The sequence below is a fragment of the Heterodontus francisci genome, chromosome 18 (genome assembly GCF_036365525.1).
Source record: "Heterodontus francisci isolate sHetFra1 chromosome 18, sHetFra1.hap1, whole genome shotgun sequence".
In the NCBI taxonomy this organism is placed as follows: domain Eukaryota; kingdom Metazoa; phylum Chordata; class Chondrichthyes; order Heterodontiformes; family Heterodontidae; genus Heterodontus; species Heterodontus francisci.
The window spans coordinates 36,394,763-36,412,829 of NC_090388.1; the positions used below are offsets into that span (position 1 = coordinate 36,394,763).

Here is an 18,067-nt window from a genome sequence, read left to right on the forward strand (position 1 = left end):
GCCTCGCCACCACCTACAAGGTACAATCAAGGAGTGTGATGGAATACTCTCCATTTGCTTGGATGGTTGCAGTTGCAGCACCACTCAAGAAACTCAACATCATCAAGATCAGTATCTTATCCAGTAGCCTGAGCATCCAGGCCAATATACCGTGCCTGCAGTGTTTATTATCTACAGGATGCAATGCTGATATTTGCCAAAGTGTCTTTAACAGCACCTCCCACACCTGCAATCTTCACCACTTTAATGGACAAGGGTAAAAGGTGGATAAAAACACCATCACCTCCAAGTTACACAGCATCCTGACTTGGACTTATGTCACACTGTTCCTTCATCATTGCTGGGTCAAAATCTTGGAACTCCCTACCTATCAGCATTATGGGTGCACCTTCGCCCTACAGACAATAGGGGTTCAAGAAGAAAGCCCACCAACAATTTCTCAGGAGGCCACTGGGGATGGGCAATAACTACTGGTTTTGCCAGTGAGACCCATTATCTAAGAATAAAGAAAACATTTCCTCACCAAGACTAATTCCAGTGTGCTACCACTAGTAAATGCCAGAAAACATATAATGAACTCAAATATTTATTTGACAAGGCAGGTTGATGCTGCATGTTGCTAAATAAACCAGCAGCTTTAGTGTTAGGATATAGTTTAATGGAATCCATCCCTATAGTTTCAATTTGCAGGTTATTTACCATCTGACAGGTTTTCCCATTTTCATACCTCTGAGCCTCTTTAATTTTTTTACAAGTATTTTAACTTAGGTACAAGCAGTTTTAAAAATAACATCAATTGTTTCACATCCAGATGTCAGAGTTAGAAGATTACATTCTACTAACACCAATTACACGTGCAAATGGAATTAATGGCCCAGATTTTGAGGTATTAATGTTGGCGAAACTGTCAGCATTCAAGGTCATTACTCCTCTAAAACTGACAACAACTTCAGGAGTCTGCGCATGCGCAGTTGAACAAAGTTGCTGTCAGTGATTCTATGCTGCTCCAGAAGGAGCACTGTTGAGGTCCCCAAAGTCCCACAGACTGCAATCATGTGGAAATCATTGAACTGATGAAAACGTGCCTTTTTACACGATTAGTCTCACTGTAAAAATCCTTGAAAAAATTATATCTTGTTGAACGAGGTATAATTGGATTTTTAAGGATGGAGTAAGTTCATAATTACTGCTGAACAGCCTCACTAGCCCTGAAAATAATTTTATATTTGTAGAATGTCAAATTCTCCATTATCATAAAAAAATCCACATATTTTTAAAATAATCAATTTTGTTTTTAAAAAAAATTGTTTATGATATTTCAGTTTCTACCTTAATCTTGTGTTATGTCCCAATAATTTATTTCACACGCTGTAAAATTTAATTAAAAGTGAAGGATAATTAGAGCATTTTACTTCCTGGTTTGCTGTCTGTGAGAATACTTCAAAGTGAATGGCTGTTTAATCTGTTTGATGATGTCACTGTTGATGTAGTGCCTGATTCAAACTAATGTCCAGAAAGGGAAAATCTATGTCACTGAGAGCGCTATTTTGTGGGCAGCTTTCTTTGAGGTCAGCAGCGAGTGCCGTCGCTTCGCTGCTGACTGCAACATCGAAGCTAACAACAATGATTTCAAAAGTTGATAGTGACTTGTAGTATTTTTCTGTTTTTTAAAACCTCAAATCCTTTTTTGCTTAGCTGTGTAAAATATTCCTTTTTAAAGTTTGGGACAGATGTATTCACTTTACAGAAATTATTTTTCCTCATGATTACAAGCAGTATGGATAAGATAGACAGAGAAAAGTTCTGACTTTATAACATCCAATCAGTTAACAGAAATGCAACTCCCGATATGTATTTATTATCTAATGATCAGAATGCATAGAAGACAGATTAGCATTTCAATAAATACAATATTAGTTCAGAGACAGCACAAAGCAAAGTAAGATTACCATCAGTCATGAATAAGAGAAGGAAATGTTTGCTGTAGTTTTAAGAGAATCAAAAGGCACTCTGAGAATGATGTAACTTAGGGACAAGGAGTATTAACAAGTCATAAATTACATACTGTATTACAATTCTATTTGATTTCCAAGGTCTTGGAGATAGGAAGGTGGGGGGGTGGAATTATCCCCAGATACTTTAGGCACCGACAGCCTCTGAGGTAGTCAAGATGGAGTCCTAAGCTGCAAGGCCAATTCAACCCAGATTTAGTGCAAGACACCATCTTGGTTAAGGAATTGAAGTTTGAGATAGGAACTGTTGCCCGGAGGATCGTTAATCAGCTAAATGCCAATTCAATTGCCTGCTGGCGCTCTTTAACAAGGCTTCACACCACTTAGGTGGCTGGCACTTGACCCAATGCCCTCTCTTAACAGTGACCAGCAGTTTGGGAGTAAACTTGTCACTGCAGAGGACTGAGCATCACCTAAATGTGAATCACATTTTACTATTCGCTTACATCTGGAGGTTTGAAGAGGACTTTTGAACTACATCAGAAAACTTTCTGAGGCACTTTGTCAAAACTTCACCAACACTCTATCAACATTTATTTGGAAATTCTGTGAGGACTTCACCTAAGAAGTGAGTGCTGTGCTGGTCTATCTTATTGGGCATCACCAGGAGAAAGGGAGTGCTTGGTCATCGGCATTTTGCTTGGTGTGCCGGAAGAATGGGAGGAGGAAATGAGGCCAGGAAGAGCAGAACCAGCTGTTCCAGGAGAGAGGGACGGGAGGACAAAGTGGATGCTTTTCCCCGTGTCGATACAGGACATCCCTTCACCAGGACTTCCAGTGCCACATCCAAGAATCTGTGTGCCCTCTCACTTGGATCCTAAGTCATTCTGAAACTTATCGCTGTGTGTCAACCAGCACACTCCACACCTCCAGTAGAAGTGGATGCATGAAGCCCATATAGACTGCTCCACGAAAAATTAAGTCTAATCAGCACTGGAGTGCTATACCTGTAAGTGTCTGATTTTGTACCTCCAGGCAAGTTCAAATTATGGTAATCAGCAATAAGGCCCCAAATTACTCACTAAAACCAGACTTTCAAACAGGCATGTCTTATTCGCACAGACCCATTAAGCGTGTTTTCACTCTTCCATCAAAATAACCCCCTATATCTTTCGACGGCTGCCTCTGTGCAGTCAGAACTCAATACCAGCCATCATTCTACCTTAGATAAGTTTTACTGATCAGTATTATTATGCATCTAAGTTTACTTGTGTGAATATTAACCTCCTGATATTATGACCAATTATAAAGTTAACTAGTAAAAAAATTGTAGAAAAAAAGAAAAGCTTCTGGCCAGAATTTAACATTGTGGTGGTGGCCCGGCCCACCGGCTGAAGAATTGGGGTCGAGTCTGCCTCTGCCAGGCCTGGAAGCCATGCTGCTATTTTACGTGGCCCAGGTCCTTAATTAGCCTCGGTTGAGTTTTCCGCCCTGCTGAGGCAGGAAGTCCTGCCTCTAACAGCTGTCAGCCAATCAAAGGGCTGGCAGCTCTCAGTCCCAGCACTGCCACCAGAAACAGTGGCCACTGCTGGGACTGCACCCAGCAAGAAGAGGTATCCTTCAAAAAGGTAAATGGGGTTTGGGTCTCGCTGGGGACAACTGGCTGGGCCCCAGCGAAGTGGGTGGCAGTTGGAGAGCAGGGTAGGGAGGGTAGTTTTAGTAGGGAAAGGCCATGCTCCTGGGGGGGGCCCTTCATGGGGCACAAGGTGCCCAATCAGGTGCCCACCCCCCACCAATGGCCCGCAAGGAGGTCACCAGATTTTACTGGGCGGCCTCATCAGGTACTGAACTGCCCATCCGCCAGTGGTAAAATACCAGCAGCAGCGGGAAGTGGCCCTTAAGTGGCAAGTAATTGGCCACTCAAGCGCCTCAATTGGCCTGTGGCAGGTGGACTGTTTGCTACTTCCCCCGCTGCTGGTAAAATAGCAGCGAGGCAGGCAGGCGACGGGCATGGCACACCCCCATCTCCTAACCTACACCCGGCGGGCTGGGAGGTGGTGGTGTAAATTCTGACCTTTGTTTCACTTTTTCAGTGTTATTCGCCTCTGTGAATTTAATGAATATTGAAAAGGAGCTTCCCCAATGGCAACTTGGTAAATGCACAGACTAGTATGACATTGAGTCATGCCAGGTCTACACTGAGGGTGACAGTAGGGGGAAACAACTGGCTTGAACCTCTCCCAACAAGGAAAAGGGAAGAACCGATTTGTCAAGGTTTTCCACTCAAGATTAAGATTTTGTCTCCTGCAGGCAAGTGCGGACATACAGACTTCAGTTGAGGACAAAAACAGGCTTGGCTGTGATCCCCCACAGTTGAGTAGCATGTTAACATTGGTTGGCATCCTTCAATCTGCAAAAGATGATGGACACACAGCAAACAATCCATTTAGGTGGGGTGACACTACTCGCAGATCAAGAATGAACTTTAGCCAGGTCCCAGAGGGAACTCACAGCTGATGGAAATGTACCCCCCTGCAAGTTAGCATGTCTAGTGGATGAAGGGGAACAATATTGAAAAAAAGGGGAAGAAAATAAATGAAAAGTTTTTTAAAATACAGAAAACTTCTAAAATTGCAGGGTGTAGTGTCTACTAAAACTTAAATGGAGTGAAAAGTAAGATTAATTTGCAATGCCTAAAAAGAAATCATATAGTTATGAGACATTATAAAAATGATCCTGATTTTTAAATTACAAGACAAACAGACCTACAGTAAGAACGCAATATTCGCAAATGTCTGAATTCTAGATCTTACACTCTTTCTTACTCGCGTCTGCAGGCCGTAAGTGGTCGGTCTCACATGTGAAGAAGGTCTGATGATCTTGCGCAGAAAGATTCATGTCATAATATGTCAGAGGCTCTCTTCCTGTTACCCACGTGTACCTTCAAAAGGATAAAGCAGAGTAAAAGAGAACAATGAACAGAATATACTATACGCTAGAGTCAGGATGAGCTGAATATTGGCAATCAATACATCCTTTAACTCGTAGCTCTAAAGAACAGATATTGCCACAATCAATATTGTAAAAACTGTGATTATTAGAAATTCTGTTCCTTCCGAAAACAAATTTGCAAATTAACCACTGAAAGTATACAATAAAAGCACTTGGCCCAAAAATGAAAGCTCAATTATTCTCCCTTCTCCTGAAGAATGAAAGCCTAATATTCAATAATGCTGCACCAACAGGAAAAAATCCAGAGGAGACGAATCAAATGCTTACTTAATTGCATAATTCTTTCCTATAGACCAAAAAAGTATTTGCCAAGTTGATGTTCCAGTCAGTATCGCACACCTGGAACATTTTTACAGGTACAATATAGCAAACAGATTCCTTCGCATTGTTAAGTATACTGGCCGAAAACCAAGCAACTCAGAAATATATTTGAGTATTATAGCTGCCTCTTGTAATATCACATGTTACAAAGTTATTTATGTAGCTGTGGAACTAAACACTGCATACAGAATTACTCACCGATTGTATTCTGCTCCTCTAAATAAATTTAATGGATTTCGCCACACCTTGCATTCTGCCAGAGTAAACAGAAACCAATTATGTGTTTATTTTCTACTGCTCTGGAGTGAATGTAACACATTATTGTTGAACATAAAACTGCACCACAAGATAGAAAGTCCATTTAGAATCTCTTAACTGCACAACTCCCAACGGTGGAAAAATGTATTTGAAAAGAAAAGGGACAAGAGATGAGGGGGGAAATTATTACATAACAGAGGAAAGGTGCGAGGGGCAAAGTTTAGAGGGGATGTGCGAGGCAAGATTTTTACACAGAGGGTGGTGAGTGCCTGGAACTTGCTGCCAGGGGAGGTGGTGGAAGCAGATACGATAGGAACGTTTAAGAGACATCGTGACAAATATATGAATAGGAAGAGAATAGAGGGATATGGGCCCCGGAAGTGCAGAAGATGTTAGTTTAGGCAGGCATCAAGATCGGTGCAGGCTTAGAGGGCCGAATAGCCTGTTCCTGTGCTGTACTGTTCTTTGTTCTTTGAAACACCAGTTAGCTAAAGTCTACACTAATCAATTATTTATCTCTTTCAGATGTTAAACAAAAATTTAGCACCGTCCCCAAATTTTGTTTTCTCTTTCCTCTTTATTGGTAAGTTACAAAATGTCCAGAATTATTCTTTGGAACTTTAGGTCACACTTCAAAACTGCTCTTGAGCTGTGCTGCCTAAAAAATTGTTTTTGAAAGAAAAATCAATAGGACAAATGACGTGGAAGGATGGTTCACCAAAAAAAAAGTCACTGTGGAACAATACTTACAAGATATTAATTTGGAATTACTGATTTTAGGTGCAAACAGAAGATACTTGATCAAATTTGAAGAATGATTGGGTAAACCCTTGTGGCCATATATGTGTGCAGTTGGATAGTCAGCTTAAGACGAGGAAAGTAAAAACAAAATATAAGTTTTACCTAGGGCGTTAGAAAAGAGAGCACTCTCTCCTGGTGACAGCAAGGCACAAGGCTCAGATTTCCAGCATCCGCAGTAGTTTGATTTTACACTTTATTGCACCGTGCTTTTGATTTTTCATCATTAATCACTTTTTGATCATTTATTTCCTCCTATAGGCTATGAGGTAGGAATGAGGGTGAATGTAAGCTTGTGGTATTATTGCTATTGTGGGTTAATGAAGACTCGTGGCTTTATCCCTGTTCGTGTAAGCTGAAGTGGGGAGACTGTTTTCTCTCACTGTTATTTTAATGTTGTACGGAAAAGACAAAAACAATTATTTTTATAAAATAAATATCACAGGAATGTATAGATATACGTTGTAATTTTTCCAATCGCTCATTTGGTATCGAGGCTTTCAATGGGAGAATGCAATATGATACCTGCAACCACCGAACATTAAGTTAAAAAAAGTATGACACAATGATAAAAGTAATAAGGTCTAGCTTTGGGTCTGCAATTTCACACCTGTATCTCACTCATAGTTCTGTTACTGTGGAAAGGCATAAAGTCGAGTCTTGGTCCCTGTCTTCAGAGGAAGACAAAAAATTAACACGTTTGTGCATATCACAGAAGCCAATTCAGAGCGACACTGCAAACTTTCTGGCAACAGGCCTGCTATAGTTGGTGTACAGTGTCAAGCAGCCAGGAAAGAGGGAGGGAAAGAAAGTTACCCAAGTGTCATGCATAGCTTTGCGTTTGCAAGTTCCTTTAACCCATTATGTGTTGAGCTGCTGATCTCAGCTCTGTTTCTGTGCAGAGGAAACCACAGGCTTCCCATAGCAATAGGTAATTTGTGGAGGAGGGTAAAATAAATTTAAAATCACCCTAGTCACTGGTGCAATCTGCATGGCAAGTCAGTCAAGCGTCCTCTCACCTGAGAAAGGGATAGAGGAGAAGACAGAAAAACAAACATGGCCTACTAACTGTAGTGCATTCAATGTTGCATTTTAAAAAGAAATCTACATCTTGCTTTCAAAGAATACAGTACTTGAGACCAGCTTTGTATTTTTTAAAATAATGACTTGTCCAACAGAAGGAGATAACGCGAGTTACAGTGAAAGTTATAAAATCATAAAATGGTTATAACATAAAAAGAGGCCATTCAGCCCATCGTCTGTGCTGGCTCTCTGAAGGACCAACTCACCCGCCTTCTCCCCGTAGCCATGCACATTCTTCCCCTTCAGATAACAATCCAAATCCTTCTTGAATGCCCCAATTGAACCTGCCTCCACCATTCAGGCAGTGCATTCCAGACCCTAACCATTTGCTGCATGAAAATGTTTTTCCTCATACTGCCATTGCTTCTTTTGCCAATTACCTTAATTCTGTGCCCTCTAGTTCTCGATCCTTCCACCAATGGGAACAGTTTCTCCCTATCTACTCTGTCCAGACCCCCCATGATTTTGAATGCTTCTATCAAATCTCCTCTCCACCTTCTCTTCTCAGTCCTGCTGTTCCTGATATATATTAATGACCTAGACCTTGGTGTATAGGTCCCAACTTCTCCAATCTATCTACATAACAGTAGTTCCTCATCCCTGGAACCATTCCTGAGAATCTTTTCTGCATCCTCTCTAAAGCCTTCACATCCTTCCTAAACTGTGGTGCCCAGAACTGGATGCAATACTCCAGTTGAGGCAGAACCAGTGTTTTATGTAAGTTTAAGATAATTTCCTGGCTTTTGTACTCAATGCCCTGATTGATAAAACCTAGAATGCTGTATGTTTTATTAACCACGCTCTTAACTTATCCTGTCACCTTCAATGATTTATGCATATACACACCCAGGTCCCTCTGCTCCTGCACCCGCTTTAGAATTGTACCCTTTATTTTATGTTGTCTCTCCACGTTCTTTCTACCAAAATGAATCACTTCACAATTCTCTGCATTAAATTTCATCTGTCACTTGTTTGCCCACTCCACCAACCAATCTATGTCCTTTTGAAGTTCTACACTATTCTCCTCACAGTTCACAATACTTCTACATTTTATATCGTCTGCAAATTTTGAAATTGTGCCCTATACACCAAGGTCTAGGTCATTAATATATATCAAGAACAGCAGGGGTCTGAACACCAACCCTTGGGGAACTCCAATATAAGCCTTCCTCCAGTCCGAAAAACAACCATTAATCACTAATCCCTGTTTCCTGTCACTTAGCCATGTTTCTACTGTCCATTTTTTTCCAGGAGCTCTAACTTTGCTGACAAGCCTGTTATGTGACACTTTATCAAATGCCTTTTGGAAGTCCATGTTCACCACATTAACAGCATTACCGTCATTGACCCTCTCTCAGTAACCTCATCAAAATACTTAAGCAAGTTGGAGTCTATCTGTTTACAAGAATATAACAGATTTTTTGATCTATATTTGAGCAAGGATACAGAAGTTTTGCTTAGATGTGAAACTAATTATTCGGTCAAGGCATTAACAAATATACAAGCTCCAAATGAGATATGAACTCCTATTGTTAAAGTGATTATATGTGCAAAGAACACAATATTATGAGCTGAGTTTTCTTCTGCTGCCGCTAGAAGTGAGAAAAATGGCAGCCCGCGTGCCATGATCTACTGCACGGCGGCCCAAGATAATATGCTGGTAAGGCTGCCAACCCCCCCAATCATGTGGTGGGGGTGGGCTCTGTGACGCTGGCAACTGTGTCAGCTGCCTGTGCGCAGACGCTGGCCCCATTTTTTAAAGGGCAGCCAGTCCTGCCAGTTCATTTAATTTTTAAAGGCCTACCCCCACCAACCACACAATGCACCGCAAAAAAAAACTCTCGGCCCTTCCTCCCCCAAATAAGAATTAAATGTAATAGTAGCCCACTACCATCCCCCCCACCAAAACACTTACCTGCAAGACTTAACCTTCCCACCCCAATCCCCCACCCCCACTCTGCCCGATCAAAGTGCAGAGGTCATTCTTTTCCCCCCTGCCATTACACTAAAAATCTTAAGTTTCCCCATTCCCCACCTTGGTGGTGCCAGCTTTCCCTGGATGGGAAAGTGAAGGCATGTGAAAGATGGCTGTCACTCAGAAGATCTTGGGCAGCAGGTAAGATTGCAGACAATTTAATTTAAATGATTTCATTTGGTTCATTTACATATGTAAAGTTCGGTCCCGTCGCCGAGCGGCGGGGTTGGGGGGAACTTCAACATAATCCCAGCCTATGTGTTTGAACTTGACTGATTGACCGCTTTCTGTTTAGAGGCCTGTGGACTGTGGTTTAGTGCAGAATTTTCTCAATATTTTTAGTTTTGTTTCAATAGAATCTATCTTGACTGGCAGACTCCATGTATCGGACACGATCACTGTATTACTCAAACAAATATCACATTAGGAACTCTACTGAAGATTGCCTCCTCAAAATGCATTGCACAGCATCAGGCATTGTAATAAATGCTATGAAGAAGCTATTACATTTTTGAACTGATTTTACCTTTGTTTCCTAAGTAATTATATACCATCAGTAACCTGTTGTGTTTTACTGAATCTGCACAATCATCCTGTAAAATAAATCTGACTATTAATTTAGCCTGAATGCTATGTTCTGGCTGTGGTATTTATTGGCTTTAGGAATAGAAAGTGAAATATGGTAGCATTGCCAAATGATCTCTGGTGCACTGTATCCAAATCACAGCATAATGTTGCAGGTTTTGGTTCGTAGGAAACTCATTCTACCTCTAAAAACTATCTATTAGGAGAAAGCCTGAACGGTTACATATAATTTCAAGATCCTTTTGGCATGAGCTAAAAAATTTAGAGGGTGAATTTCCATAGAGAATCTCCCAATTGTCCACCATAACTTCAGCGAAAGAACTGTGGAAACCCAGGAAAATTATGCAAACACCATTTATGCAATTTCTCTGAGGTATCAACCGCTCTTCATTTCCAGAAAATGAGTGGGAGAATCCTAATGGAAATTCACCCCTTTGGTCTAATTGTTCATGTTTCTAGGAATGAATTGTTCTTCGTCAAATTTATAGTTTGTTGCCATCTAGGTCTACTTTGAAATCTATCATGGTGGATGAAAAGGACAGCACATCCCCTTTCCTGATCAATGTCGAGTGACAGCCTCACTAACAAACTAAAGCCTAGGATAGGAAAGCCCTATTTCCCTTAGTTGAGAGGTCCAATACCAGGGGGTATAGATTTAGGTTAAGATTTAAAGGGTTTAGAGGGGAAATGTTTTCACTCGGAAGGTTGTGCGGATCTGAAACTTCCTGAAAGGGTGGTAAGAGGCAGAAACCATGATAACATTTAAAAAATACTTGGATATGCACTTGAAGTGCCGTAACCTACAAGGCGATGGACCAAGAGCTGGGAAATGGGATTAAGCTAGATGGCTACTTGTCAGCCGGCACGAACACGATGGGCTGAACTGCCTCCTGCTGTGCTGTAAATTTCTATGATTCCTATGAAGGCCATTTTAAGCACCTCCCTGAAGTATCTTGTTCATTTCACTCTGCACAAAATGTCTGTGAACAGCCAAAAATGGAGATGGAACAACATTGATAATAGTTAGGCATGAGGAGAATACACACACATTTCCAATACCCGCCACCTGAAAAGGGTGTGTGTGTGGATGGATCAGAAGAAAGAAAAAGGAACATTCAATTCTGAAATTCTGTTTCGAGAGCTGTCAGTCAAAAAATGCATCTGCTGACTCTATGCTGAGATGACCTCAATTATTTGAGAAAATTAGCTTTTTACAATTTCATAATCACCAGCCTTATCATCAACACAAATTGAACCCCTACAGGTAATGAAACAAGGGATAATCTCATAACAATTAAAGCACAGAAAATCTAATTTACTGTTAAGTACTTGCACACTCACAGTGTTTCAGATGACATGCATCACTGTTACATTAGAAATAGTTCTGCAACTAGTATCTTCAGTATCTGGGGCCTCACAGTTCATTTACTATTTAATACAAGTGCCCAAGGCATTCAAACAGCCATGCATAAACTCTGTCTAAATCACTTAAACATTATAACTTTCTAAATCTTTTCCTTCACTCCACTTGCAAACAAATCTGGATTTAAAAGGTTAAAGGTGATAAATATGTAAATCATTGCTGCCAGTTAAAGTAGCAGGCACGTCCATCAAAGTTCTCTGCATCAGGGCATTTTGGCTGACTTTACTCTTGTCACAGGATGCTACAAAAGCCAGCTGACTGTTGAATTAATTTGCAGTGTAACAATAAGCCTAGCTTTCATAATCCCAAACTAAACTGCAAGGGTCTGTTCATATTGAAATTTACTAGGAGCGAAGAGGACCCAACAGCAAGACGTCAGTGCACTATTTATCAAGGACATCAGCTAAAACTACATTTCCAATAGGAATTCGCAGCAGCTGCAGCACTGTCTAGAAATATGAACTTTTCATTAAGCTGCATTAGCCTGTGAAGATAGCTATATTTATTTATAAAGCAGGTTTATCCTGCAAAGTAAATAATATATCAGATACGCCATTAGCTTTGACAGGGTGTCTATATAACATTTCTCTTTCACAGACCTCTTGTGACAAAACAAGCATTTTGTAGATTTTTCAAAATAGTTTGGTAAGGAGTCTGCTGTGTTATCTTAATCACTAAATGGAGCCGAAAGTATAAACTTTCTGGTGCTACGTTTCAAATGTGTTAAACACGTACTCTGTAGACAGCTCTTTACAAGTACTCTTCCAGTATTTGTTCACTAACGACCTTCAGGACAGTAAAACAGGACATAGCCCAACTGCTGTGATCTACACAGTTTCTCTGAAACTGTATTCATATCTGCAGAGGATTAAAAGGCAGAGGTCTACCTTGGCCAGACTTCCAATATTGGGGTTTTGACTGCTATCTGTACAAGTGCTTCCCCTGGTGGCCAATTTTTAAGAAGAGAGGGAAGGGATTGATGATATGTTCATATGTTCTTTCTAATTTGGAAGGCAAGAGTGTATTTATAAAATTCCTAAGAAGCTCTTCGCTTTTCTGTTTTGTGAACCATCCAGGACAAAGCAGTCCACTTGATTGACACCCCATCCACCACCTTCAACAATCACTCCCTCCAACACTGATGCACAGCAGCAGCAGTGTGTACCATCTACAAGATGCACTGCAGCAAATCACCAAGGCTCCTTCGACAGCACCTTCCAAACCCGCAACTTCTACCACTTAGAAGGACAAGGGCAGCAGATGCATGGGAACACCACCATCTGCAATTTCCCCTCCAAACCATACACCATCCTGACTTGGAACTAAATTGCCGTTGCTTCACTATCACTGGGTCAAAATCCTGGAATTCCCTTTCTAACAGCACTGTGGACTGCAGTGGTTCAAGAAGGCAGCTCAGCACCATCTTCTCAAGAGCAATTAGGGATGGGGAATAAATGCTGGTCTAGCCAGTGACGCCCACATCCCATGAAAGAATTTTTAAAAATGCTTGCCTTTTAAATATAACCATTTTACACAATAATATTGCCATAATTTAGATATATGATGCCTGAACTTATTGCAGGGAAAAACTTGGTGAAATTACAGCATTCTGACTTCATGCAAGATATCACACCAGTGGCCACTGTTCTCACTACTGAATGTCTGAAAGACTTTGGCCTGAAAATTTCACTGTGAGATATTATAGTATGCATTTAATACACTCATATCAAATTCTTCAAACTCTATTTAACTGAGACATACCCATTTAGAACAATCAGGTTATGCTTCCATTAAAATAAAGGTGAAGAATTTGACATGAATGTGTGAAGCAGTCATAAATAATATTGCACAGTAATTTACCGGCTTTTAGAAGACAAGAATTAAGCAATATGATCCCAATTCAAATATGATTCCATCAAGACCCTGTTTCAGGAATTAGTCTGTCATTCGCCTACTGCTCCTTGTTCATTCAGAAATCAACCCTCCATTGAACCCTTTAGATTTTTACAACACAAATTTATTCCACAAGTCTACAGTTGTTTTTTCCTAAATGACATTTTTGTGTGGATTTATATTGGGGCAGTGGTGGTGGTGGGTGGGCGACACTGACACCATTTTCTATCGCTACAATACATAATCCTTGGCAGGAGGGTATTCTTGGGTCCATCACACTGCTGTGCGTCACCTATTACCATGTTTACTGCTTTCCTGGATTTACATTAAAAACATTCTCCATATCAACTTTAGCAATTGCTTCATTATTTAAACAATTCTGAATCATGGGGAGCATGGTGGCACCGGAGTGTCATGGAGTACAGAAATTAGTATTTTTTTCCCCTACCTCTCTTTTTTCAAATTTTCTACCCTCCTCTAACTAAGGTGTTATACCTTGCTGGATGACAGCCAGTTCTATAGTGACCATCAGGTATAAGCTTATTCAAGAGTGTTGGCAGACTCTTTGAACATGGGGGTACCATAGCCAAACCAGAACCTGACCTCTTCCAGTTGTCCATACAAGCAGTTCAAACAGGGTCACTAGTTAGCAAACAAGAACAAGCTACCAGACTGACTTACCCCCTCCCTGAACCAGGAGCTTCTGAGGCCCAACACAAGATCCCACTGGAGATTAAATAATCTAATACAGACTATTGAAATTGAGCCTGGATTTTGCTTGTTGCAGGGCTCAGCTACTCACTGCCTGTTATCTCTGAGTCAGCAGAAAAGGAGACACAGGGAAAGCTATTCTGCTGAAGGGCTGATCTTACCCAGAAAGCTGAAATTACAGGCTTCCCCATCCCGGAAAGTAAAACTAGAATTACTGTCTGTACTAATGTGTTACAAAATGTTGCTTGGTGACAATGAAAGTAGCCTGGGACGGTGCAGCTTATCCCAATTTTCAGTCGTAGAAGTGGGTCAACCCATGAAAAATTAAAATGAGGAAGAGAGAATGTAACTGATCCTTTCAAAAAACATAAAACAGAATACTTATTTGGATTATGTCTTCTCTTCATTTGCACCCATTCTTAATAGGTCAATGATCTAAAACCTGTTGTCCTTTTCAGAATTTTTCCACTGTCTCTACTTTGGAAGTATGGCAAACAACAACTAGACACCATAGGACCGATTTTAACCCCTCTCACCAATGTTGGTGATGCAGGAGTGCTCCACCTTGCTGACCTCCCACTCATTCCCTACTTAGGTTACTGGGGCCCATTTCTGGGAGTCACTGGTGGTAACATCATTCCAATCATCTTTAGGCAGGAGTTGAGAGTCGGAACATGTCAATTCCTAGGCCTCACACTCCGGGGGCGGGGGTGGGTGGGGTTGGTGGTGGGCTGGAGGGGTCCCTGTCCCCATTCCAATTCCTACACTTAGTTAAAATTGGCCCTCATATATGCAGCAATGCCAACTTGCCACATCTATCAAAGAGACTCAAAGTCTTTCATAAAATCTACCCACCCTAAATTTTACAAGCTCAGAGAAACTGTGAGAAAACTAGCATCTTGGTCTTCAACATTAAATGCCACATCATTTTCAGAGGGTCAGCATTATTTTATTGGACTTGCATTCATCTACTTATACACACCAACATCTTATTTAACAATACACCCATAATTCTGTCTGTATTTACTCTGTTTAATATCAGCTTAACAACATTAAAGAATATTTATGATTCACTTGGCTGCCTGTTAATTCTCTGTGAACATTACTTTTCCCCAACCCATCACAGCTTACATTTCTATAATGCTTTCCCACATACAGAGGGATATCTCAGGTGGTGAACAAATTGTGGACCCCAAACAAAAGGAAAAGATAGGAAAAATGTTTTGGGGAGGAGGCAAAGGCCAGGTCAAAGAGAAGGGTGTTAAGGATGCTTTTGAAAGCAGGAATGAAGCTCTGGGGGAGAAAACACAATGTCTGAAAAAGTAGCCTTGATTGGTGGAGTTGATGGAGCTTCCAGTCCAAGTTTGACATCTGCTGTATGCTTTGACCTCAAGTATGGCAGACTGCATCAGGAATAGCTAACAGACCTTTTACTGGGAAACCTAGAGACTTAAGAGACACAAAAAGCATCCACAACATTTAAGAATTAAATGAGGAATATTCTCAAAGAATGGCAAATTTCTACAGAAGGTTATGCTGCTGGTTACCTGAAACACTTTGTCTGTTGGAATCAGAATCTCCGTTATTAGAGGTAGAGTTGCTGGGGGCAGTGTTGTCCACCCCACCAAGCAACGGTCGTAAGTGGCTGACTGAAACTTGCTCAATAAATGATGTTCCATACTTTCGAAAATACCACCATTCAAATATCTGTGGACCAAAATGAAAAGGAAATCAAAGCATTTATTAAACCTGAAAAACTGGCACAGCTTTTAAGATTGCTTCATAGTGAACAAACACCCTAAGTGTAAAGCAAATCTTCAGCATTAAAAAGTCACACTGAAAATAAATTCAATGTAATATTTATTTTAAAATCACTCAAAGAAAAAGGATATAGGAAGAGGTTCCATTTTTTTCTGCTGACTGTGCATAAGGATTAGTATATGTGCAGTCAGTCAACTGAAAGTAATTCAAGGTTTCAGACAACAGAATCTTGAGTGAACAGGTTTAACATTTTTAAAGAGTTACATCGTATTTACAGCAAAGAAATAGGGTATTCTGCCTCACAGGTCCATGCTAGTGTTTATGCTCCACACAAGCCTCCTCCCAACATTCTTCATCTAAACCCATTAACATATGCTTCTATTCCTTTCTCTGTGATGTGATTAGCTTCCTCTTAAATGCATATATATTTTCTGTCTCAACTACTCCTTGTGATAGCAAGGTCCACAGTCTCATCATCTCTCGGTAAGTAGGTTTCTCCTATTGGATTTATTAGTGATTATCTTATATTTATGGCCCCTAGCTCTGGTCTTGCCTGCAAATGGAAATATCTTCTGTGCATCAAACACTTTCAAAATCTTTAAGAACTCTATCAGGTCACCCCTCAGTCTTCTCTTTTCTAGAGAAAATATCTCCAGCCTCTTAAATATTTTCTGATATGTATAATCTCTCAGTTCTGGTATAATTCTAATAAATCTTTTTTGCATTTTCTCAAGTGCCTCTATATCCTTTTAATAATGAGACCAGAACTGTTCACATTACTCCAAATGTGGTCCAATCATGGTTCCATACAAGTTTAACATAACTTCACTGCTTTTCAATTCTATCCCTCTAGAAACGAACCCCAGTACTTTGTTTTCTTTTTTTTTAAATGGCCCTATTAACCTGTGACACTACTTTAAGTGATTTGTGTATCTGTAGCCTCAGATATCTCTTATCTATATTGAAGTTCATTTGCTAATTACAAGCCCATTCTACAAGTTCATTAATGTCTTCCTATATTTTGTCGCAGTCCTCCTCTGTATTTACTACACCCCTTCTATTTACTACACACTTGGTGTCATCCATAAATTTTGAAATGTAGTTCTGATTCCCAAGTTAAAACTGTTTATGTAAATGATGAACAACAATGGTCCCAGCACCAATCTGTGTGGAACACCACTTCCCACCATTTGCCAATCTGAATACCTACCTTTAACCCTTACACTCTGTTTTCTGTTTTGTATCCATTCTGCTACTTGCCTTCTGATTTCACATGCTCTGAGTTTACCATGCGGTATCTTATCAAAGGCCTTTGAAAATCCAAAGATATGATGACTAGTGCATTACCCTTCCTGCTAATTCTTCAAAGAATTTAATATTGTTGGTCAAGCATGACCTTCCCGTTTGAAATCTACGCTGACTAACCTTCATTATGTTTTCAGTTTCTAGACATTTTTGTATTGCATCTTTCAGTAAGAAGCTAATTGGTCTATAATTCCCTGGACTTGTCTATTTCCCTTTTACAATATAGGAATCACATTAGCACACTTCCTTTTTCTACTGAATTTTTATATGCATGCTGTAGTGCCTCTGCTATCTCTTCTCTAATTTATTTTAATATGTGTAGATGCAATCCATCCTAACCAGGGGTTTTATCCTCTCTAAGTTTGATTAGTTTATCAATTATCTCTCCCTTTCTATCTTAAATGTTTTTATATTACTTTTGATCTCTTGCCCCAAGTTCTTAGTTGGTTTGAGTTCTTGTGGAGAAAACCTCCACAAAACAAAAGCTGCAAACATCAGGGAATAGTGGCTGGAATTTTGTCACAAGGGCTGAGGTCCCGCTGTCGGGGCTGAAAGCGGGAGGAACCCCGCTTTGGTGGGTGGCTGTACCCAGAGACGCATCTTCCCGGCAGCAGCCAATTAACTGGCTGCCGCTAGTGTCATGAATTCTCTGGACTGAATGTTATTAGCACACTGCACATCGTGGCGGTGCGCTTTGAACTCGTCAGCCTTCCGACACGGATGCGCCACCGCTGAGCCCCCGCGATATTTCGCACGGGGGCTCATTTAAATGGAGGGGGCGGAACAGATGCTCCTGATGACATAAAGAGGGTGGCCGCTGCGTCCCCCGCAAGGCGTCTGGTGCCACTGCGCAGGCACCATCTTAAAGGGCTTTGAGCCCTTAGATGAAATTTTAATATTTAAAGGGGAATTCGTTTACACCTCATTTTTAAATTTTATTGAAACCTGGAAGCCCTTTCAACCCACGCCCCCCCCACCCCCCTCCGCAAT

The 18,067-nt window shown here is 40.6% G+C and overlaps 1 protein-coding gene across 14 annotated transcripts in view; it reads right to left on the reverse strand.

The window, feature by feature from the left end:
• Positions 1 to 18,067, reverse strand: part of LOC137379558 (suppressor of tumorigenicity 7 protein homolog) — a 231,948-nt gene that overhangs the window by 48,590 nt on the left and 165,291 nt on the right. For 12 of the 14 annotated variants that reach the window (XR_010976857.1, XR_010976858.1, XM_068050546.1 and 9 more), the window contains exons 3-5: positions 15,559 to 15,718; positions 5,484 to 5,538; positions 4,766 to 4,893 (exon numbers count right to left, since the gene is read on the reverse strand). Coding sequence is in view for 12 of the 14 variants with exons in the window: in XM_068050546.1 (XP_067906647.1) it covers positions 4,766 to 4,893; positions 5,484 to 5,538; positions 15,559 to 15,718 (343 nt within the window). In the remaining 2 variants the exon portion in view is untranslated. The remainder of the gene's footprint in view (positions 1 to 4,765; positions 4,894 to 5,483; positions 5,539 to 15,558; positions 15,719 to 18,067) is intronic. The other 2 variants (XM_068050544.1, XM_068050548.1) reach the window with 1 other exon arrangement.